This window comes from Drosophila simulans, chromosome 3R, assembly GCF_016746395.2.
Source record: "Drosophila simulans strain w501 chromosome 3R, Prin_Dsim_3.1, whole genome shotgun sequence".
Classification (NCBI taxonomy): Eukaryota; Metazoa; Arthropoda; class Insecta; order Diptera; family Drosophilidae; genus Drosophila; species Drosophila simulans.
The window spans coordinates 16,244,886-16,269,975 of NC_052523.2; the positions used below are offsets into that span (position 1 = coordinate 16,244,886).

Consider the following 25,090-nt stretch of genomic DNA (forward strand, 5'->3'; position numbering starts at 1 on the left):
GTGTCTGTGATGAAAATTGTGAAATGCGTGCCGAGGCAAAAACAAAAGACAGCAAAATAAATGAAATGAAATGAAACAGAGCAGCAATAAAACGGGGCAAGAACAAAGGACGAGCCGCTGACCAAAGTCCAGAGTCACGCGAAGTTGCAACAACAACAGTAGCGATACTGTTTTTTTTTTTTAAAAAAAAAGACCACCAAGGTGAAGCAAGGATGTTTAGGCTTGGATAGCGAGAGGGGTTGGTGCCGAAACTAGTTAGATCAGACTTCTCCTCACAGATCCCAAATAAATCAAGAGTACTGGGCAGACAAATGCAAATAAATTGAGGAATAATAAGCGAAATGCCAAGGCGCTGGCAACTGGCAACCAAAAAGCGAAATGCGAAAAGCCGCCGCACAAAGTGTGTAGCATAAATAATTCCACCCACAACACACAGAGGCAAAAAAGGTTACACAGTCACTAGGGCGAAACCCGTAGACTTTCGAACGCCGACGATGGCGTCGCAGCTGGCGCCGACGTCGACTTCGATACACGCTCTCCCATTCACTCTCTCATTTGCAATCGCTCTGCAGGATGTACCTCTCTAACTAACCTACATCAACAGCTGTGAGTTGTGAAAAGAGTGCCGCCCACGCAAGCAAAGAAATGCCACAAACGCCGCATATCGTTTTGTAGTTTAAAGCCAACTAAGTAATATTATTTTTCAGTGTTTTAGCTGCTGTTGAAAAGTGCATAAGCCAGCGAAAAGGAGTAAACAATAAGCCAGGACAAATGAAAACGCCAAAGCGCGCTTTTCTCTGACTGTCACTCGCTGTCTCTTCCCTTCTCTGTCTCTATCTCTCTCTGTCGCTGTCTCTGTCGCTCCCCTTCGCGGACTTTCGCCGGAACAGCTGTTCTCCATCTCTATCCTTCACTCGCTCTCGCACTCTCGCTCTCACTCTCTCGCTCGCTGTGGTGTAAGCTTTCTCCAGCTTTTCTCCTGCGCCGAAGCGTGTGTACATAACCTAAAAAAAACAGCGCTCTGCATGTTGCGGTAGGCGGACGGAGGCGTCGCAGTTGCACACACAAGTGCAACATCGCCAACGGAGCGGGGCGCAGCAGAGCGACGGAGCGGCGACGGAGCAGGAGCAGCGTTGATGCCGTTGCAGCTGCTGCTGCGCAGCCAGCGACGACAGCAGCAACATCAGTGATACAAGGAGCAGCGGCAGCAGCAGCAGCAGCAACGCCAGCAGCAGCAGCAGCAGCAGCAGCAACAATCAGCAACATCAGCGCCCTGTGTGCACCGACAATAATATGAGGAGTGGCAGTTCGGAATTACTACTCGAGCAGCAACAACAAGAGCTACGGTTACGTAAAATCCGAGAACTGGCTCCGAAAAAGAAAAATGGCAATCGGCGCTTTCGTTCGTGGCGGGAACGTGCGCGTTTCTATGGCACCTCGACACTGGCCTTCTTCTCGGTGACCGCCGGGGCATCGCTGCTCTTCCTCGTACCGCTCTACGTGGACCCGGCGATATCGACGCTGAGCCACGATTTTATCGAAAAGCCAACGCTGTGCACGACGACGCGTCGCGAGGATCTAGTGGGTATATTCAACTGCTCGTGGAGTTCGTGTCGCGAGGGCTGCACCTCCGATTTGTACCGCTGCGTGCATATCTATGTGACGTTCATTGAGCAGAACATTACGATACCGGAGAATATGACCGATTATAGCAACTTTACGTCCGATATGGAGCAGTCCGGCGAGGCGACACTGCTCGTCAATATCAAGGGATGCGGCTATCCGCCATCGGTGACGTGCAAGAACTTCAACGGTTACTACGGCATCGAGGGTGCCATCTTTCCGTGCTTCTACTCGCGGAAGAACAAGACGGTGGTGCTGACGTCGTACAACCACGACGACCAGGTGGCCATGATCATCCACTTCTTCGCGGTGCCCTTTGTGATAACGGTCATCTCGTCCATCGCCCTCTGCATCATGCACTGCGACTGCCGCTGCAAGAAGGATCGCAGCCATCGCCGCAATCGGCCGCAGTGCCGAAGGCCGCGCATCGAGAATCTCAGGTGAGTGGTGACGAATTCTACTCGCTATATCTAACACTCGCAAGGAGCTCTTTTGGGACATCAATGAGAAAGAGAGAAAGAATTACTCGCTTTGTCAGTTTCAAAAAATCCGTTACTCAACTAATTTTCATGAAAGTATATTTTCGTATTTTTAAATTTTTAATAAAAGCATTTGGAGTTTAAACATGCTTACTTATCTCTCTTCAGAAGCCAAACAAATTTTATTATTCAAATACACATGAATTTAAAACGATTTTTTATCGCATGTACGTTGTCTTCTTTGGCCAGTAAGTTAATTTAACAAAACTCTCTCAGCAGGAAATTCCTTCCTGTCTGCAATATTTGCTTTCCTGGCGTCGGCGTAATTTAAATAATTCACTAATGACAGTTTTTACGTGTGTGTGTGTGTGTGTGAGGAGGAGGAGGGTGAAAGTGAACGTGTCAACGGAGGGGGTGTTGTTATTTTGGAGTAATATGCGGTCTAAATTATTTATAAGACCAGGCGTCGCATGTATTTGCCACCCTGCACAGCGCAGTCAAAGCATTAGAGCACGCAACAAACACGCACCACACTGCGTATGATTGATATGTTGAGCTGTTGACAGAGCCGCCGGGGTTTGAGCTTGTTGTCTCCGCCATCGACTGCTAATGGAATTTGGACTGCGGGTTGCGCGACAATTACATTTGACCATCGAGCGAATAGAAAACAATAGCCCATTGATTCATCAAACTTCAACTCCATTGCGCCAGCTGGTCTTTAATGCCGGTTTTTATTGAATTCCCTTCGAACTGCAGCATTATCGAATCTGTGCCATTGTTTTGCCTTCCATTTTACTACCATTTTTTTTTTTTCGAGGAAATTTCCATCAGTTTTCAGTACTCATTGCACATCGATTCAATCGATAATGAATTGGTGGTCTTTTTACCCCGCCGCCCATTCCTTTGGTCCCACTGCTGCTCCTGCTCCTGCTCCTGTCCGCCCATTCACTTGCTACGTGCATTATTCAAATGTCATGGCAGCCAGGGTGCTCTCACATGCCAAACCGGCTGGGCAATTTAAGCTCACCGAGTGCTCCCCGTCCAATCGAATCCCTTGTTTTCCAACGTCTGGCTCATCCAAACAGCTTGGCTTGGACTGGCCCAGAGGCTCCATCAATAATCCGGTGCAGTGAGAGGAGTGCGACGGGTCTTGCAATCGTTCTTTAACTCCACAGATTGCCGAATAATTGCTGGCCGTAAACGACCTTCGGATAGAAAGGTGACCCCATTTCAGTCAGGTGTTACACAAGGAGAAATCATAGCATACTTATATGAGCATGCTCAAGAAAAGTAGATGATGCAAATTATAAACAATATCAAATAAATTTAATTTAATATAGAAAAAAAATAAAAATATTGATAGCAATTGAATAAACTAAAACACAGGCATGTTTTAGCTTAATAACATATTATTTAGCGCTGTGCATGGACAAGAAAGAGCCAGTATTGAATGTGAGAATAAGTCTGCGGACAGCTGCAGGTGCATGTTCAACATATTCTCCCACAAAAAAAGTTAACGTTGCAAATTCCATTGGCAGGTGGTGTGGAAATGTATCTAATGCGCATATTTTAACTTGTTTTCAACGGAAATCACTAATAAAAACAGTTGGGAAAGAGCTGTTGAAAAGTTGCGAAACAAAATGGCGCTATCTGGCAGGCACACACACACACCCAGCAGACTAGCAACCCACCACCCACCGAGTGTGTGTGTGTTACATAATCAGCTTACCTTTCGCTGATGCCTTTTCTTGTCGCTGAATCCGACTTTGTTTCAGTCACAGTTTGCCGCTGAGGGATTTGCAGGATATCATTCACACGACACTCGAGCTTTAAACTCTTTCGCAATTCGAATCGTGTGCATGGCCAACTGGCAGCTGCAATTCAGTTGCCAGTTAAGTGCAACTAAAATGGATTCAACCCATTGACAGTATGCTAATGATTATGGTGCAGCATTATGGCACTTTTGCACGTTGCCGCCATTTTCGAGTGGCAGACTCTCTAGCACGATTCCGCATTAGCGCCACTATTGGCCCACTCAATCATTTGGCCATAACGCAACTATATATCGCAGCCAATATGGCAACAGCGCACCAACTGCCTCGGCAACTAAGTAGCCAGCCAGCCAACAGGAGTTAAAAGCCAAGTAGGCAAATATTGGCCAATAGGGGTTCGATTAAGGCATACCGTGGAATTTCCTCTTCTTTTTCTAACTGCTGTCCTTTGACCTTGATTAAGGGAGAGCACAAAAAGTTGAAGCTATAAAGTATTTTGCACAATGAACAAGTTTCATTAAATGTGCTCACCAAGTGACGTTCCCCAAAATCCCGCAACTTACAAATAGTTCCTTTCGGAGATGATTAAATCGGAAAACTAAACTGACTCGATGGCTTTGTGGTGCCCGTGGCGAGGGTATGGGCATGGCCACCATCAGCATCTTCCTCAAGTGCAGCTGGAACAAGAGTTTAAGGGTTCAGCCGTGGGTGGAAGAGGGTGCGGCTTTCGATGGGGGATGGGGCTGAGTCGGACGTGGGGGTGGCGATGGATGCCATGGGGGAAATGCTCCTAGTGTGGCCTACTTCTGTTTCTGCTTTTGCGGCTGCCTAGAAGCGTTTTTCTTTGTGCACGGGTGTGTGTGTGTGGGTGTGTGTGTGGGTGCCTGTGTGTGTCTATGCGAGAGTGTGCCACTTTGTGCTGCCTGCCTTTCTTTTATTTTATTTTTTATAGAAAAATCAATTTTGCTCCTTTTATGAACATCGCAAGCAGCTGAGAATGCAACGCAGTCACGTCTTTCATTTTCCTAAATGATTTCTTACGAATTGTGTGTCTGTTTTTTGTCATCGACATGGCAAAAACGAAATAGGCTAAACTTAACGAATTGAATTTCTATCAATTTTGTTAGTTTTAAAGAAGCTCACCTGTTTGTTTGGTGAGCTCTGAAAGCTCACATAATCATGTGGTTCGCATTCCATTTGGGTTGGCAGGCTGCCGCAATCTAATGACAACAACAAAGGCTCCTTGATTATTGCTGAAATGCCGTTTAGTTGCAGACAGATGTTGCCCCATCGAGTGTCACGTATCCCTTTTGCCAAGCTGGAAACAATGGTTGTGGGGGGAAAAAAAAACCCATGGAAAACCCAAGATACCAAAAGATACCCAAGAGCCATTGTTGTAGGCCCCTATTTTTTATTTATCTGTGCCGAAAGGAAAGTAGAGAAGTGCAAGCTATCTCAATCTCGGACCCACACACACAGACACATACACATATGTATCCTTAAGATGCGCCAGTCACGCTGAGACTTTCGCCTTGCCACGCCCACAACGCCCTGCAAATCGATATTAATAATGCGCAGCATATGAATGCTGTTCAATAAATTTCCATTTCTTGTTCGGTTCAATTGGAGATTGCCAGCGAATTCAGTCGTCGTCAGTCAGTCAGTCAGTCAGTCAATTCATGTAAATCCCCAGCAAATCCCTACACCTCCTCGATGGCCATTTTCCCTATGTATTTTCCCAGTTTCCCACTTTCCCAGCTCGTCGTTTGGGAAAAGTCTGCCGAGTTAGTGGAGACGCAGCAAATGCTTCATTAATAACATGAGCACACATTCCCCGGCGAATACATATTCATGAAGGTTCTTACGTAAATGCTAAGAACTTTCTCTGTCCCAACTATGAATCCGGAATGGAACTGAAAGCGACCAGACGATGATACATATTATACGGGGAATACGAGCCCTCATTGAATTTCCCTTTGAGTTGAGCAAACAAAACGCCAAGGAAATGCTTAAGTCCTGGAATTTCTCGGAGTCTGCATAACTGACTAAAGTTTTCAGGCGTCTGACATTGCACACTCCAATTCATGTTCATAAAAATCGCACATAAAAAATATATAGATATAGCTGGAAAGGATGCAAGCATTAATATTGCACTAGAGGCGGTTATTATCTAAATTTGAATATGTTATTAAAAGGAATTTATGGCCCCGCCAGCATATTCCCTTTTTAGCTTGACGACCCCTTAAGATGAGGCATCTCATAATAAATGGAGAATACACATACGCACACACCTACAGCAGTGCTCGCAATAATAGAATTAAATAAATAAAATTCATAAAAAAAAACAAGCACACAAAGAATATAAACGTGCAGTTCCATTAAAAAGTTTTCAGTAACATATTATTGCATTTAATTTTATGAGCGCTTAAGAAAATGGCACTTCTTAAAATAAAAAGTATATTTAAGGTCTATTATCTTGAACGCAGCTGTCTGCTTTGGCTAAGGAAACGCGTACGATTTTTAATGGTCAGACATTTGGTTTAATACGGCTGTAAGGACATCATATTAAAGGACATAAGTATACTAAGACATATGGGCTGAATTAAACGGCGAGACAAAATCAGTGTCAATTTCCTTCAACTTGCGTTCTTAAATTTCCCAAGAACATCAAATGCTAGCCTTGGGGAACTGTATTTAAAACTCTGCTTACATTCGTCAGATTACCACAAATTCACTTTGAATTAGCAACATTTAAAGTTTTAACTGCACATTAAGGAATTCCGTTTTGTTCATCCTGCTCATCCGCTTCCCGTTTCATCCACCATCGCAATTAAGCTTCAAATGCAAATGTGTGAGTTGAGACGCGCGCACCACGGGGCGTATGAGTTATATTCGTTTGGAGGGTGCGAGGCGGTAGGTCCTGTTCATCTGTAAGTTTGTTTGTCTGCTGGGCCCGTGAAACAGGGCAAACAAAGCTTTTATTCAAAGCAATTCACGTATATAAAACATTTATCTTTATGGCCGTCTTCAAGTGTAGTCGTGTGTCTACGTGTCAGAGAAGAAAAAAAAAACTGTAGAGACAGCAAATGGGAATGAGTAGGGGGCACGTGTGTTTATTTAGGTTTAAATTGTCAACAGTGTCACATTGTTTGGCACTAATTTGGCCGCAAGAGAAGATTACATTTCGAAGGCGCTGGTCGTTGCTTTCGCAAATTTAATTACAGCTGCGTGTCCTTTTGCCTGCCATTGCAGTCACTTGAAAGTCCTGTGAAGTGCTCCGGCAACGAGGACATGCAGCAAAACAATTTTTGTTGACAATCAAGTGCAGCGGCAGTGAGCAGTGAGCGGTGGCGCGCAAGGACATCCAGCCAGCATCCTGAGCATAATGCAACAAATTTCAATGAGAGACCACCTGCCGCCAGGCCTCCCAAGCCACCCAAGCCACCCAATCCACCCAATCCGCCCGATCCGACCCACTCGAGAGCCCAATGAAATGCCTGGGGTGTGGCCTCGGTCACGACACGTTGCACTTCTTGTTGTTGGCCGTGTTTTTGTCGGTTATGTTGCACGACGGCGGTGCGGTAGGTGGTGCTCCTGTGCCGCTGCTGGTGCATCCGCATCCGTCAGTGGCAGGACACGCCGGCAGGAGCTGAGCACTGCGGCTCAGCCCGCACAGCCGACAGGATATTGCCGAGCCACAGCCCAAGGCTGATCTGCCCACATTGTTCGCCTGCCAATCCATCTAGTCCACATGCCCGTGCTGAGGAATCCCATTCATTTAGTTTTGGACAGTCCATCATGGATTTTTGGGCCAGCTGTCGCTGTTTTAATTTCGTAATTACAAATCCTTTCTGGTCCTTTTTCCTGGACGCCTGCCAAGAGTCGCCTTCTTGCCTGCATTTCGCCCAAGTATCCGGCTGGGCGGCAATATTTTGCAATGATTTCTGACAGTTCTTGCGGCCGGCCCTGCCAATTATCAAAGCCTTAAGGATATTTGATTTAATTAAACCGCACAAAAACACTAAATGGGAGCAGCTCAAAACTAATTTCGAAATTCTTCTTCGCCTCGTCGTTTTGCCAGTGACAGGCAATTATAGCAAAAGGCATATTTTGGTAGCCAGGACCTTGTGGCTTTCATCTTTCGATGGCTCTCATGGCAATCGATTATTTGCAGCTCCTGGTTATCTTCGGAATGTGAGCCACATATTAAATCGGAAAACTAAAAACCCTAATTAACGAAGATTGATGCATTTTGTTGTCACAAGAAGTCAGAAATAGATAATGATCTATCAACTAATGAATACTAATTTAAGGCAATGCCTTATATTTATTTATATAAAATAAATTTCACTTAAAATAGCTAAAAAGAAACAAATTTTAATTTTTATATTATTTTGTCACACTTTTTTGGCATTAATATAATGATTTAATTATCAAACAAAAAGTGCGAGTGTGGAAAAAAAATCGTTCTTTCACGAGTTTCACAAAAATATCTAAAATGATAAATTTTACCCTTTTTTCTGCGTGCCAACAAATTTTTTAATACCCAAAAAACACTTGAGTGCATTTTTTTAAAGCATTAAAATGTAAACACAAATTTAAATAATATATTCAAGTGGATGTTTTCCCTCTTATTCCCCTAAATTGACAAAAGCTGTGTGCAATTGAGAACAATGGTTGACCTTTTTTTTTGTGCCCGAAGTCTCCTTTTACATTCATTACACGATCAGTTTGCTCCTGCTGCCTTATTTGTTGTCCTTCCAATTTGTTATCCCTGCGGACAAAGTGGGGTGTGAACCGGCCTAAATGCTACCGTTTTAATAAGCGTGTTTCACCGGATATTCCAGCGTTTAACGCCTGGCAACAAATTGTCGGGATTTCTCCATTCTGTGCACTTCTGCCGCCCAGCCGCCCTCCGTTTCCGATTTTTGTGTCTTTTTTTTTTAACAATGTGACATGTTGCCGTTGTCCGAGCCAGATCCATATATTTTTATTACAAAGCGTTCCTTATACCCTTGTCCGCGAAACTCTGGAGGCGGTCCCACTTGGGCTTACACTGCGAGAAATAGGGGTAACGCAAGCATTCCTTATAAGTTAAACGAAAACTATCTAATTATTATTTGACCCTTTGAACATTTATTAGTCGATAAAGCTTTGAGTTCCTAATATTACATATATTATTTGATACACAAAATTTTAATATATTATATATATATATATATATGCTTAAACTGCTGTTCTTTATAAACAAACAATTATGTTGAATAAAAGCGCATTAATTTGCTTTTTGATCAATTTTGATGTTTACCTCTAGTTAGTGAACTTAGTAAACTTCTTTGCGAAATTTGTTATAATTTTAATAAAATTGTTCTGGTTTTTCTCAGTGTATGCGGGTGCCCCGTCCGGTTTGCATGTAACTCACCTAAACAAGACGAACATTTGTATATTTCACAATTTCCGTTTCTGTTCCGGAACGTTGTCGCTTGCCGTTGTTCGTGTCACATCTAGTTCTTTATTTTTTTTTTGTGCTGCCTCCCTTTTTTTTTTGTCGACTTCATTTTTTTATTCGCTATTTTTTGCTGGCCTTTTCCCCACGCCAGCAGCAGCAAAATGGGGCATTCGGGAGCTTTCAACGCAATTTGAAAGCAGCCCGCCCTCGCGATTCGGCATTGTTTGTCTGTGCGGCAACTTTGTGCGGCAGCCACCGAGCTCCTAGTGCAACGCGCCGGAAACTAAAAGCACCCAACAACTGAAATAAAAAAATAAAATAAAAAAAGGGGGAAAATGGTAAAAAGCCAGTGACAAACATGCAAATAAGTCGACATCGTTTCGTGTCCATGCTAGTGCTCTGCAATCTGTAAGGAGGAAGAGCAGGTGGTGGGCAGGATTGGTAGCACAACATAATAATTTCTTAAAAGTTATTGTGGCTGCCCGCTTTTTGCTTAGCCGCCTTTGTCTATAAAAGCCACCCAACCACACAAAACTACCCGACCACCAACCACCGCCCACTCACCTGCTGGCTGAGATTTATGGGCGCCTTCGCAGTCGGCTTTTAATTTGCCAGCCAGCCAAGTCCTGTCGTCCTGTAGTCCTGTTGTCCTTCGTCCTTTCGTCCTGAAGCCGTGCAAAACGCATCTCGACGCTCGTCTGGCAGAATGCCTCAACTTTTTGTTTGTTTTTTTTTTTTCGAGCCGAACAAAAACCCAAACCAACTGGGCTGCCTTTGTCTTTCGTTCTTTTTTTAATGAATTGTTGTCGCTGGCAAAGCATTTTGTAATTTATTTAATTAAACTTTTTTCGCTTTCTTTTCTGCACCGCTTGGAAAGAAAAGTTTCCGCCTCGTGCTTTTTGAAGTTTCCGCGTAATGATAAATTTGAAAGAACCCAACAAATGGATGGAAAACATGACAAAGGGCACCTACGATGACAAAGGTTAGATTTCGCACAGATTCCTGATGTCACACGAAAGCATTGAACTGGAAATATTTTCATATGTGAATTATGTACTAAATTTTTTTGAATATATTAAATTTATGGCCTCAAAATATGCTCAAAACAAGCTCAATATTGACCACATGTCACATATTTTAACAAGGTTGCAGTTAATAAATGGAAAGCCATGGTTTTTACTTAGCATAGGGTTTTCAAAATCGAACTCCAAGGCAGACAAAGAGTTGGGTCCATTTGGAGCCTGGACAAAGGCAATCCCTTTGGCAGTTTTATGACAAGTGGACCAAATCATTTGTCTAATTTGTGGACCCAAAACGTGGCAGTTCCGTAAGGCAAAGACTGAAATTGATTTGCTGCTCGTGCGACAGCAGAGTGAAATTACAAAGGCGATCCCCGCATCCGAATCGAACTCAATATGCCGGATGGGAAAACAGGACGTGGATGTGGATGTGGCCATTGTGGAGCTGGCGGGTCCTTGGTAATTTCACCCGTTTTATGTGGCCAATAAATGTTTTATCTTTGTATCCAAATTGCCGCCAGCTGCGTGCATGCGTGCCGATAAGCACAGGACCCCCCGATTCACAATGCCCCCTCCACCCCAACCAGATGCCCAAATCGGTGGCCAAGCCATGGCTGCAGTGCGTCGCTTTGGCTGCCGAAAGCAAATCGATTTATTGGCCATTAAGCCCTGGCATTTAAGCCACTAATATTTTAGCCCAGTTGCATTTGCCTGCGAAGGGAGGGAGAGCGCGCTTTATCGCCGCCTTGAATGTGTAAAATAATTTCGTTGTCCTGCGGCCGAATCCTCGGCCATTATTGTTATCCTTAGACTGTGCGTGACTTTGCCAACTGCCTGCATTTGGATTACGACTGCAAATTGCCTATTAAAGTCGAGTCGAGCCGCCTTTCGCATCGGCATAATTTCACATTTTCGGTCACGTTCGGACTTTTAATTTGAATTTTAACAGCTCGCCAGACACTCGACGGGCCAACCAAATGAAAAAGCAATTAAATCATTCTTATTGAGCCATTGATTTAAATTTATCGCTGATTTTTAAGCATGATGACAGCCATCAACTGAATGTCAAACGAATGAATGATTTTTTCAGTTTAAAGACGTTTTCCGAGGGCATAAAAGTCTGAATATGTTTATAAAAAAAACACACTGGTTTCTTGGCTATCTTAAAAATTTATAAAATATATTAGGGAATTTTTGGATCTATACAATGTAAATATATTTTTGTAAATAATAAACCTAATTAAATTGCGCCACTGAGTTAGGATAAAAATCTCTGCTGTTTAACCGAATATAAATCAATTTTTTGCCACACAATTTGCATGTGAAAACACATGGGAAATCCATTGACTGAATATGTAGTTAATACCGGAAAACATCCATGACAGCCTATAAGTTAATTTCGGTCGCCCCTCACAGTTGTATAATAAATGCGAAGCCATGTGAGCAGAGCATCAATTATGATGGCTTGTCAATTAATTGAAAGCCAATCGGATTGCATCAGACGCAATCATTTGGGGTAGACATGGTGGGGATGGCAGACGCACTAATTGGGGTTAATAAAACAAACAATGAATCCTTCGGACTGAGCCGGATTCATCAGAGGATGATCGAAGGCGAGTGCAGCTCTCCGATGATAATTCCGGGGTAAATTGAGACCAACGAATTGAAACTGGCCACAGATCAAGGGGATTGGGAAGTATTTAATTGCCATAATCAGAGATAAGACCCGAGCTAATGAATTAACCAGAGTGGCGAACGTGTCCATAACCCTTTGGGGTTAGCTTGGCCATTCGTGTCCTGCCAGTGTCCTTTTCCTCAGCATAAATCTCTTGACCTTGCCGGACATTTGGCACGTGTCGAGACCAACATGAATTCACAATGACCATTTGTCGTCACTACCCTGCTGTTGGATGGTCCACGAACCGTGGACCATGGCTAAACCGCTAAGTAGCTTTTCCCCCAGCTATCTTCCTGCCATTCGCTCCTAAATAATTGAACAAGGTGGGCGGGCGAGTGTCCTGTAAAATGTGATGAATGTGCAGATTGAAAATGGAAACTCGCCTCATCGCTGATTAATTTTTAAGCCCGAACAAGTGTCAATATAAATGGATGAATGCGTAATGTATGGACAGAGGCCCACTTCCACAAGCCCCACGAATTGCGGGCCAGCAATTAAGCACTCTCATCGATCGATCGATTGGGTCCTTCGTCCTTTCACAGCAAATTGCACCTGACAACCGAAACTTGTCACTCGCTGTTTGTCTTTGTCACTGTGTGTTTGTGTTTGTCTTTGTTTAAGTGTGTGAGATTGACTTTCATACGTGTGAGTGGTTTACATTGCCTCTGCTTTATTACATCAATATTTTGTTATAATTAACCATGGAGCCTGAGGTCAAAATCAATTCCAGTTGTAAAACAATACCATTGAAATATTTGTCCCACACTTCCGATGGCTTGTCGCATATCAATTGAAAGCTGCAGGCGCTCTTAACTGAAATATTTGAATAAAAACGCTGTGATAAAACGCTACATTAAGACAATAATTTAATTTATATCTTACGTTTAGAACTTTTAATTAATTACCATTTGTTCATGTGATAAAACTGGATTTATTCGATTAATCCGCCACGAGCTCATTGAATTAATCCGCAGCTGTCAAACGCTGGGATTAATGGCCAGAGTCGAGAGGAGTCAGCATTAATCTGTTCCACGTCAGATGAAACTCCATTCCGAACTTCACATCCGCCTAGGAGTCATATGTTATCCTTTCCGGCCTAATTGATTTGTTACTTGCGGACTTATCAAACGAATGAGTAACTGACTAACTGACCAACTGACTGACTGACTTTGGGATGTTTCGAAAGAAACCTGTTCACATAATTGACATCTGCTTGCCCACAGAGATTTCGAATGGGAAAAGGTGGAGAAGGCCGTAAAGGGAACCTCAACTTCAACTGGTGGATGATTCTTCTATTTCATTGCGCGACTTTCGCTTTAGCATTATCAGAAACGAATCGAAATGTAGCCAAAAAAAAATGGGAGGCGAAGAAAAGCAACTTGGCGTGCGGAGGAGTTTTCCGCGAGGTGTGGGAAAATCAATTTGTATGGCCATTTCGTTTTGGGTGGCGGTGGGCAGTGGGCAGTGGGTTGCCCGGAAAGTTAAGTTCCCGCTAACTTTGGTCACCTTTTTTTTGCCTTCTCGGGGGCGTTGAATTGGGAACTGGCCACTAAGGCTCGCAGCTCGCAAAGAACTTCACACGAATCGGAATTGGCTTTTGCTCTGTTTATGAACATTGTTGCCGTTGCTGTTATGGCTCTTTTGTGGGGCTAATGAAAATCCAAGGCTCTGGCCAACTGACTGAGTTCACTTGAACTCGATTTCCCTGCCCGCAGCACATGCATATAGCCATATATATATACTCATATCCCATGACAAGCCGTGGAAAATCGTGGGGTTTGAGTGCGGAAATGGTCAGTCATATGCCGTGCAAGAATGTGACATGTGGAATGACTGGCTGGATGACCCACAACCAACACAACAAGCCCACTTAACCCAGTCCAATCCAATCCAAACCAATCCAATCCACCCAATCTACCCAATCCACGCAATCCCCCAATTTATGCGCTCTTTACGGTAATTGGCAGGGCGCCGCGAATGTGAATGCAATTTATTTTCCCATTGTTCGCCGTACATTTTCAACACACGCTGTGTAAACAAATCGTTATCGTTCCGTAAGTAAACTGCTCTACATTTTGATATTTCACGGTTTAAAAAGTTGGAAACTTAGGTTGCGCTTTTCATGGTTCTATACCATTTTTCAGAATTTTAAATACGCGACAAACTATGACAGTTTCTCTAAGACTTTCTACTTTTATTCATTTAGGTTACTGAGAATTTCTCTGCTTACCTCCGTAAAATCTTTATTCATATACTTTTCATTTGGTAACAAGCTTTTCCCTTTTCAGACCCATTTCTTTATTGTATTCCCAACTTGGCCACTGCAGTTTTCAGCTGCATTCAGGGAAACTCCCTAAGTAGCCACCTGCAGGAACTGCGATTACGGCGGAAAACCCACCCCTCCTCCTTTGGTGGGTCAGTGGCCGAAAATAAAATGGCAAAAACTGGATAATAAAATGAAAATGAAAATGGATGTACAATATTTGTTTTGCGTAATAAGTTTTTCTAGCTGCCAGAGGCTGTGTTCTGTTGTCCTTATACATTTCACATAATTTATGCAGATCGACGCTACGTGCAGCAGCAGTTGGGTGGTGAAATTGGTGAGTTGGGGTGTGGTGGGTGTTTCTGGGTGGCTGTGTGTGTGTGTGACTGTGGGGGTGTTGGTATTGTAAGTGTATTTTCCCTTTGGGTGGCCATTGTGAGGGCAGTGGAGCATTTAACATAGAAATAACAATAACAATTTAACAAATTGTCGCCATTGCTTTAGCCCGTTCGCCATCTCGCTCGCACACAGCGACTAAGCGTCTAGCCGAGCAACAAAAGAAATTTACTCGCAATATATTTTACTTGGCTTCCTGCGCGCTGTATATATATGTATGTGTATGTGTTGTATGTGCATATAAATATGCATACATATATATTTTGTGAATTATTTGCCTGCCTAAAAGTTCCTCAAATTGTGTACGAGAATGTTTGTTTGTGTGTGTGTGTGTGTGTGTTAGGCGGGGGTGGACGGAAGTGCCAGCACATTGGCAAAGAGGGGGGGTGGGAAAAGCGGTGGGGTCAGAGGGCAATGGGCGGTGGGTAGTGGGCGAGTGAGAAGTCCACCCACGCGACGAACGCCCCAACAGTCGACCCTTGGCACAAAAGCTGGTTAGTCAGCCAGGCGACTCCGCTGTGCATGTGTTGGTTACTGTTTTCGCGTGTGCGTGTGTGTGCTAGTGTGACTGTGTTTGCTGGCCACACACACACACACACACACAGACACACAAAAAAAGCGATGAACTCATAAAAAACTTATGAAACTAATTTTGTTTTGCTTGCTTTTGCTTTTTGCTTTTACATTTGGTTTGCGTTTCTGTTGCTGTTTTGTGTACCCACTACAAGTTCAGTTTGAAAGGGTATGTTGTATTCGAGCATAAGTACGGTGGGTGTAAGAATATTAAAGGAAATATTTGTTAAATTCATAATTTATAACAAAGTTAACCAGCTCTCATAGGTATGCAATAATTTAAGCCTAACGATTACTTCATTCAAAATAATCAAAAAGTATTCTGTTTGTAAATACTTCTATATTTAGTATTTGCATTATAAAGTATAAATCCTGTTCTAAGATTTAGGAATTAATACTAAAAAAGAGGTATCTTGTAGTCGTATCGCCGTGTGACTTTCAACATTATGCTTGGCAATGGCATGGAGAGTTGCCTTCGCCGTCGCCAGCGTTGTTGTCCTTTGACTATTTAACTGGCCCCGAGACATGCCAATGTGTGGGTGTTCTATAATCGTGTGCGCGTGTATGTGTGTGATTGTTGGCTCATCGCTGGCTTTTGCACGGCATTTGGGCATGGCCAAGCCAAAAGCGTGTGCCAGTCAACTTTTTGTTTTGGCCATCCGCTTGACTTTAGTTTTTGCTGGCAATGAAACCGAAAATATAAAACCAAAGCCCAGGCGGCAAATGAAAAATCAATATTATTGCAAATTGGCCTGCGTAGCCTGTTATCCTTTCGGTGAGTGGAAGCACGGCATCTGATTCGATCCCCTGACCTCTGTCTCCTTTGGCTGCCACCGTTGCTATGCGATATGAGAGCAGGAGACCAAAGAAACTACAGCAGCCATGGGAACCATCCTTTGCCATCCTTTTGCTGGCCAACAACGTGTCAGCTGTGTGTCCATGAGCGGAATACTAAGTGACCGATTCCTGAGCACACACACACATGCACACTCGTAGAAGGACTGCCACAAAAGGCGCCGTCAAGCGGAAATATTGCCATACGCTGCGTATGAGCAATGCGTAATTTTAAATACATTTATGCGCAATATTCTCGATTTATTCGTATGTGCCCCTTTTATTTTTGCCTCTTTTACTGTGTCAATCGCTACCAAATTGCATAGACGAATTTAATGATGCGTGCCGAACTGGGATTTTGGTGCAATTCGAGGTGCCTTCGATTCAATGCCTTTCGAAACGGTCTCTTGGGACCATTTCCTTTATATCGAACTTCGTTTCATTCCATAAGGATAAATACGGAATTGGGTGATAAATAAATAATAATTATGCATTCCAACCTGAATCTAAATCGTTTATATAAACCATACAGCTTAAGGAATTTAATTTGTTAAATAATTCAAACGCTAAATAATAGAAGTATATGTCTACACTTCATTAAATGTTTTAATTGAAGTATATTTACTTTAACAGATAAATTATATATTTACCAATGATTCTAATGAAAAGCAGAAGTCTTTGTTTCGTTAAATAATCATGGACTTTAAGGCCAAACTTTGCTTTAGATAATTAGGCCAGTTGCAACTCTAAGCCACAAAAACCCAAAAGAATCAATGTTAATTAATATTAAAAGTCTTATGGGTCAGTGGTCGTTATAATCCAGGAAAAGGGGACAGAGGTCCTTATAATCTAACCACGTCAGCTCATTCCACAAAACCCAAACATTCTTCGGAAAACTTTCATTGTTTGTTTACGAAAACGTCTGGATTTAGGCCGGAAAACTTTTTAATTAGTAAATCCCAATTAAAATGCAAAATGTAATATTATGCCTGCGTGGCCGTGCTACTACCAATTATTCTTCAATTTGCTGATTGGATTAAGATGCGAAATTGAATTAGGTTAGCGCATTAACGAGCTAGAACTGAAGCGGAAATGGTATCCGTGGGTTGGGGATGATGGAATCTGTTTTGTGCCAATTAAAATGCTTCATAATTTATTTTTCCAAATAATTCCATTAAAAGCTGAGAAAGCGACGACTGATAAGATATGAATTTGGCCGACGAGTAACGCAAGCGCGGTAAAGATCGAAATCTGTTGGAGAAAAACTGCTCAAAACTTTTACAGCCACCGATGGGATGAGTTGGGTTCGGTTGAGATGGGATGGAAAATGAGGAAAATCTGGGAAATTCAGTGCAAAGTGAAGCGCAAAAAGCAAAAGCATGCCCTGCTCTAAGGACACGGCGGCTGCTTTTAAGCACTTTTATGCTGATGCTGTGATTTTTTACAGCTGCCATTTCGAGGCGGCTCCTCCAACTTCAAAATGCCATGGCATGAGATGGGATGGCAGCCCAGGATCCCCCAGCATCCAAATGGAATGGGCTGCTGATGGTGCGTGCGGTCGTCCCAACTTCGACAAGTTGGAGCGATGTGACGCAAGTCGATGGTCGGGTCGTTAGGCAAAACGAGTTCCAGCGCGACTATGCCAAATGATGTTTGACTATGGCAGCAGCTGCTCCTCCAGCTCCGCATAGCTCCATCATTTTTTAAGAGGGAGCACGGAGATGGGGAGGCCACCGCAGCCTACGAGTGTATATATTGAATTTTGTGGTAATTACAAGTAACTCACTTGGGCTCTGGGACAAGAGAGTTGCGCTCCTTGCTCCTTGTAGCTCCAGCACGTTTTCCCCAACAATTTCCCGTTCCAACAACTGGTGCTTTGCATACTTTTTGGCGCCCAAACTGCTGACTGAGTTTGTTGACTCGCCCACTCGTAATTGGCAACGCTTCACTTGGCCCATGCCACAATGTTTGCCCAAAATGCCCGCCCTGCATTGATAATAGAAATGGGTTTAAAGTTGCCAAACAAGTTGTGAAAATATTTTCATATTTTCTTTTCGGGTCAACTTGTGGCAGCGTCACAATGGCCAGCTTTAAAAAAGAAAACTTTAACATGCTGCATTTTGTGCAACAATGGGAGTTTTCATATTAAATATGTTTTGCAGTCACTCAACTTTTAATATGAAGTTTTTGTAAAAAATAATAGCTATGCTCTGACGTCTCCCAAAACTTTTTACATTAATTTCTTATAGAACTATTGTTACCAAAATATTGTATTTAGTATTTAATAAAGGTTTAACATAAGCATAAAAAGGAGGAACTTTAGCGATAGGAATCAATTTGAATGGCACCGTTTATATGGACTTTGGCTGAATGAAATTAGAGCCAACTTAAATGCGCCAGGCCGCTGAAAATGCACAAAAGATGCAACATGACATAGCCGGCACATAATCCTTTAATGAATCCTGTCCTTTGTGCCGCCAACTGCTGCTCCTAAGCTCTATTATGTCCTTCGTCCCCAGTTGTTGCCGGTTTTACCCAGGACTCCAAAGAAGTAAGCCGCAATAATTGAGATAAAAATGTGCAATTAGTGCGGAGTACGCGTTGGCTTCGCAGCTTTGGCAGCGGGGATTTTACGCAATTTACGTGGCCAGCGGAGCTCAGCAGGGAAAAGTGGTGGCGAGTGGCGGGGGAAATGGGAAAGCCCAGGATGCAAGAGGTGCGCCTTGGCTTTCTGCCATTTCTGTTGTGTGGTTTGCCCATCAAAAAATAAATGCGAGTGGCGAGAGTTTTGCCTTAAACGCCGCATTAGCACCAGTCCACACGGTTTTTAAGGTGTGGTGGTTATGGTGGTGGTGGTGGAAAGTGGCATGGGAAAAGCGGAAAAGTGGAATGCTGACGCTTTGACTGTTTGGCGCTGCAGGCTGCAGAATTTCCCGCAACTTTTTGGGAGAAGCCGCCCGTTTGGGGAGCCCCCCCTCCAAACCATGCCGAACCAAACTAAAAACCCAAGCTCTGCGGTGGAACTCTGGTTTGCCCTCTGACCCGTGCGTTGTTCCGAGGGCGATTGTGTGTTCCTTGTTGTTTTATTTATTTGCCGCTTGGTATAATCTCAATCGCAGCACTGGCGCAAGGACATGCTCTATTGCAGGAAGCAAGAAAACAGAAAACAGCAAAAAATACGAAACGGAGGCCAAATAAATATAATAAAATAAAAGGACACCCTCGGGGGTCGAACAGCAGCAGCAGCAGCGGTTATGGAAATAAATATTTGTTAATGTTTTATTCACTCAACTGTTATGGCACATTCGTTTGGGAAATATTTCATATTTGCTCTTTACACTCACACCCACAACAGCATGCCATTAAGGCCCCAAAAAGCTTAAAGGATATTGGGGGGTAGTGCATATAAATTATGACCAGGATACATACATATACACACATATTCCACTCGAATCCAGGTGCGGATGCAATTGCGATTTATAATTTGAAGCGCAGCAAACATTTGAAGGCACTTGGAGTTCATAACTAAAATGTGTAATCCATTTGAAAGCGCTTGTTGTCATCGCTGTGTTCTGTGCGCGCCAAACAATGGCAATCCAATTAAAATGCAAACTTGATTCCAATCAACACATTTCAATAATCGCATTACGCATACGCCGCGTTGTCGCGCACAGCCAAAGCAGCGAATTCGATTTAACAATTAAGAGGGTTGCACACGGAGGTCTGGAGTGCGGAGTGTCACGGAATGATTTCATTAGCCAAGTGGAACGGGAGGCGTCACCAGAAACCACCGGCAGTCGAGTATCGACAACCGAAAACCAGAAATCGAAATGAAACTCGAAATAAATCATTTCGACCGAACCTTTAACGAACATGGCCCAAAATTAAATCCAGAACCCGTCGGCTGAATTGATATCCTTTTGGGCCGTCAATCCACGTGCCCTGCAATCCGTTTCCATCCGATATTCAGCCCTCAAGTGGAAATCATATTAAGGGGAAAGAAATATGCGAAAAATTGATGGACCTGCTGATTGAGCTGTGAGCGGAAATTAATCAACGGAAACTAAATTTCTGGCCTTTTCACGCTTTTCTTTTTGCAGCGTGAAAATTGCAATTTTCTTTGCAGAAAAATCGAAATTTTAAATGAATTATTCTTATTGTGCTGCAGTATTCTATAGGATACTGGACATTATTGATTATTCTGCAGATTCGTCTATTCCTATACTCCTATTCCATTCACATCAGATACATTTTTTATATTCAATTTTTAAAAGCAAGTTTTTTTGCCCACATTGATTGCATTTACAGGCACCCATCACACGCCATCGAATATAGAAAATGTTTATTTGCATAAATCCTTTTGGCCAGTTTGGATTTTTCTATTCCCTGGCCAGCAGCGGGCTGGATTTTATTTATGGCCAACGGGCTAGACATCACGTAGCTCTGGTTTGATTAATGGCAGCATCTTCATCAGCTTGGTTGGCCCACTGAGAAATGTGCAAAATGAAAACCAGGAAAACTTTACACAACATTCGCTGGCCAAAAGTTTTTCCGAGACCCAAGGGCGGATGATGAATAGTCGATGCTTTCGGGCAGGGCTACTTAATATCAATGCCCCAGTGTCGACTTGGCCAATACAAATGTAACGCCCCCCTCTTCATTTGAGTTTGAATTCTTGTTGTACTTTCGCTGTGTTCGAGTTCCAATTGCAAGTTGGCAATTGAATTGGGCCACGCCCGCGCAAATGACAAAACAAAAGTTAGCAACGCCCCACTTGTTTTTGGCTTCAAAAATGCAGCCCGACTTTTGTTTAACTTTGCGTTGAGTGGGTGGCAGTGAATTGATTTGAAATGTCAGCCAGCGGGGTGACCTACAGCTATGGCTGTCATTGGATGTGTTCAAGGTGGCGCACGATATATATACATATAAATGTACATATACATCTCCCAGGACGAAGGACATGCTCAACAAGTATCCAAAGCACAATGTATCTGCAGTTGCAGTGCCTTGACACACAAAACTTTGCCTCGTCCGTGAGGCAGTCACGTGCCATCAGCAGCACCGCAAGGAAAAGGCCTAACCGAATATTCATTCTAGTTGGGGGGAGCTTTATGCAAATGTACCTGGCCCACGCCTCCAATTGGAGGAAGGGCGTCGGCGAGTGCGAGGGGCGGCTAAGCACTTCTCAAATCGTGAGCGACCTCGACGCACCACATTTTACCATCAACTCAGACGACGAGGACAAGCGCTCGGCGCTTTCATTTGCATTTAAAGTGCTGCCATATGGCCAGCAGTATAGCAATATCATCGGTGGGAAAGACAACACAAATGTAGTATATGTACCACACACCTACCCACCCAAACACCCACTGCGTTCGAGAAACGGAGAAACGTGCCCAGGCATATAGAGGATGTTAAAAAATTTAAATACCCAATATGCATACATACATACATACATATATACGCAAATGTTTTCCAATGCACTTTTTCAGTTTTCAAATATGCCTGCCTCTGGCAGCTGCTTGTTGTTTTTGTTTTTGGTGGTGCACACATGCAAAAATATAATAGTTATTCATGGATTAACAATTTTTTTTTTTAATTTCAATTAAATGTTTGTTGCTCGCCTGCGGCAGGCACTTTTTATACACTCAATATTGCATCATTTTCAATTTATACAAAAGAAAATCCTATAAATAATAATTATATTTTTGCCAAACAAATTGTTGAATATTTTGAGCAAACTTAGGAAAACTCTTGAGATCATCGAAAGAACTGGATGTTATCAGTTTAAAGTTTCACAGGCGAGTGAAAAGCGGCCAAAGTGAATTTCAAAATGTTTGGCCAGCCTGCAAAGATTTCCCAGCCAAAAGAGGCGGCAAAAACCCAAAGTGGTTGCCGTTCTGAGCCGACAGCCAAAGCTCGTGTCCTCTCAAAAATGTAACTAATGAGATTTTAAGTTTCTCCCACTGCCACCACCTCCACTCGACACTTGTCAGTTTGGTGTGGGTGTTCCGGGTGTTTTTGTTGGGTGTTTCGAGTGTTTTGGGTGTCGACGTTTGTGTTTACTTGTCGCCTGCAGGCGGCGGATTTGGATAGGAGCCGAGATTCTGGCTACGACCCAGGTGCCTGGCTGGGTCCAAAGTCCCAAGCCCGCAGCATTCTGACCTCTAAGCTGGCACCCTCACTTTCGCGCTTTATCCCGGAAATCTGCTCGCCAGCCAGTTGTATCTGTATCTCTGTATTTGTATCTGTACACTGAGGAAAATATATCAAATACAAAGGTATAACCATTTATTTTAAAGTATTAAAGTCTAAAGGCACTGAAATCGTTTGAATTTTTCTTTACGTACAAAATGTCATTAGTATTGAAAAGTTTACAAAAAAGAACCTTCTAAATTATAATTTATACCTAATAAATTGTTTATACTTTTTAAGGATACAGTCTGAGAATATTTCGTTGTAACAGTATTCCCATCTTAAAAAACATTATTTACTACTGTTTTAATCTTGATAAGCTTCTGTATTAGTTAATCTTTCTTTTCTGCATTTTAAGTCATTATCCTGTATTTGATGTGCATTTTTCTCAGTGTATCGCCACTCGTTGTTGTTTTCACGCGTCCGAGGCAGCTGTCCTTGCAGCGCCTGCGACTTGTTAGCCAAGTTTGTGGGACTTTTGGCCAAATGAAATTTTAATGTACCGTGTTTCGGGTTGAATTTGGCCAGCCTATCCCCCAGTCGCCTGGAAGGCGTGGCGCGTGTAATTTAATTTACACCGAGCATTCAGCAGGCCGCAGTGTCAGTGTCGCATTTTCAAATTAAATACGTTGGAAGTTTTGCAGTCCCGAGGCCAGCTTGCGCCCTCCTTCTTCCGCAGGGCAGGACTCCGGCACTCCCAGGACCACCTGCACACACCTGTTTGACCTGGTTTTTTGCAGATTTTCTTGGCCAAGTGCTGCCGTTGGCCATTGCTCACTGCCAGTTGGCATTTACATTTACATTGCTTGTTGTCGCTTGTAATAAGCTTCCTCTGGCCCCAAGGATACGCCCACTGGGGCGGCAGTTAATTGCATAAAGTTGTGGAGTTGCTCTGCCGAGATATCCTCCATACTTTGAGCTCCCATTTCAAATGAGTTCCTGGCCAAATCAAAACTTTGACAAGTTTTGAGCTGTGCGGTAACCGAAAAGGAAACCTCATGGTTTCAGTCAACTGCAAACGGTTGTCGGTCTCAAAAAGTCGTAGGCATGCATACATATGTTTGCAATCGATTGCAATCATAAATTCAATGAAAAAGTTCAAGTTTTACATGCTACAAAGTGACACAAAGCAACCGACAGATAACCGCAGGCACTTTTCCAGCTTTTCATCGTTTTTATGACTCTCGAAACTAATTTCATGTTAAATGCAATTGAAAAAGCTTTTTAATTGCATTGGCATCCTTTATATTTTCAATTGCAGTTACAGTTGCAGTTGCAGTTGCAGCTGCAGTTGCAGTTGCACTTCCACCATCAGCTGCACGACAACAAATTGTGTTCGAATTTGTTGCATTTTTAATTGGAACACAGTTTTCAACAGCTTGGCAACAATTTGCACACTTTCATGTTCCATGGCTCTTTGCCCCATCTTTGCTGCTCCCCTAATGCAACTGCATCCACTCCCTATTTTTTTTGATGCTGATGAATGGTCAGCACCAGATGGTGTCCGTCTCCTGGCTTTTAGCCCACCCAAACTTGGAGGACTCAGCAGCTTTTGCACTTTGCAAAGGGGCGTAAATGGTGTTCACTTGCAACTCAATTTAACGCTTACTCTGAAGAAAAGTTGAGTGCGTGGCAAAACAATAAAAGAGTTCATTGGATTTTTAAGGCAGACAAATTTCGACTTTTATATACATTTTACTGTTATTGATTTCAAATGTTTTGTTATAAAAGAAATAAATATAATTGAACTCGCATTTCGTAGATTTAAAGTTAAGAGCACAGCTTTTTATGCTCCTTTCCATCAAAGCTTAGCTTACATACCAAAATTTCCCAACTAAACTAGTATTCACTTTAAATGTAGCTTAATCCTGCATCTAATTTGGCCAACTGAGTTATTCATAAAGCCTTTATCCATATGTAAAATGTTGTTTCAGTCAACAACTTACCCTCCCCTTTGAAACTGGGGAAACTACTTCTTAATCTCTTAAAAAAATATGCATTTTTCCAATTCAATGTTTTAAGCTTCTCGTTTTAATTATGACCCTTAAGCGCATTTCGAGGAGTTGCCAACACTCGAAAGTTTCCATAATATCTTTTAGTTTCTGCCCGTTTTTGTTTATTTTTGCTCCGAGCCAAACTTGCAGCAACTATTTTGAACTTTCTATGAACTGACCAGCCCGCCCGTGTGGGCGTGGCAGCACGAATTTAAGTATGTAAGTCTGGGGATTTATTAAGGACAAGGTAGTACAGCTTCCGTTCGAGAAATGAGATTTTCATTTCATTTAATATGAGAGTTGAAGAGTGCGGACAGTGAATAAACACAAAGTGGAAGGGCCAACTAAAGTAGAGTGCCAATAAAGCGAACAGACAAAGCACAGTGGGGGCATAAGTACGCGTATAAATTACATTCGAAATAGTAAGCGAAAATGCGATTGTTTCGCATTGCTGTGCTTTGTTTCGTTACCAATCGCAATTCCATTCCATCCGAAAATCCACCCAATCTCCATCCACATCCACATCCGTTTCCGCAGCGCAGCGCAGCGCTTGTCGCATGGAAATCCCCTAAATACAATAAATTTCACATTTCATTTAATTCCATTTCATTTACAATGCGAAACCGAATCCGCAACAAGCAAACAAAGGAGCTCCAATCCAGTGGGCGCCCATGATAAAGAAACCGAGCCACCAACCGCCAAACGAAGCAAGGAGTGCGGAAAAGCGGAAAAATGAGGAAAGCTGAGGAAAACTCAGTTGGTGAGGCAGTCGTAGGTCTTGGGGTCAAGCAATGAAAGAAAATATGTACAAGTGT

At 42.9% G+C, this 25,090-nt stretch overlaps 1 protein-coding gene across 1 annotated transcript in view; it reads left to right on the forward strand.

Moving 5' to 3' along the window:
- Nucleotides 1–25,090, forward strand: part of LOC6728709 (protein tipE) — a 29,724-nt gene that overhangs the window by 1,057 nt on the left and 3,577 nt on the right. The window contains exon 2 of the mRNA XM_002104009.4: nt 708–2,063. Within this exon, the coding sequence (XP_002104045.3) occupies nt 1,294–2,063 (770 nt within the window). The 5' untranslated portion in view covers nt 708–1,293. The remainder of the gene's footprint in view (nt 1–707; nt 2,064–25,090) is intronic.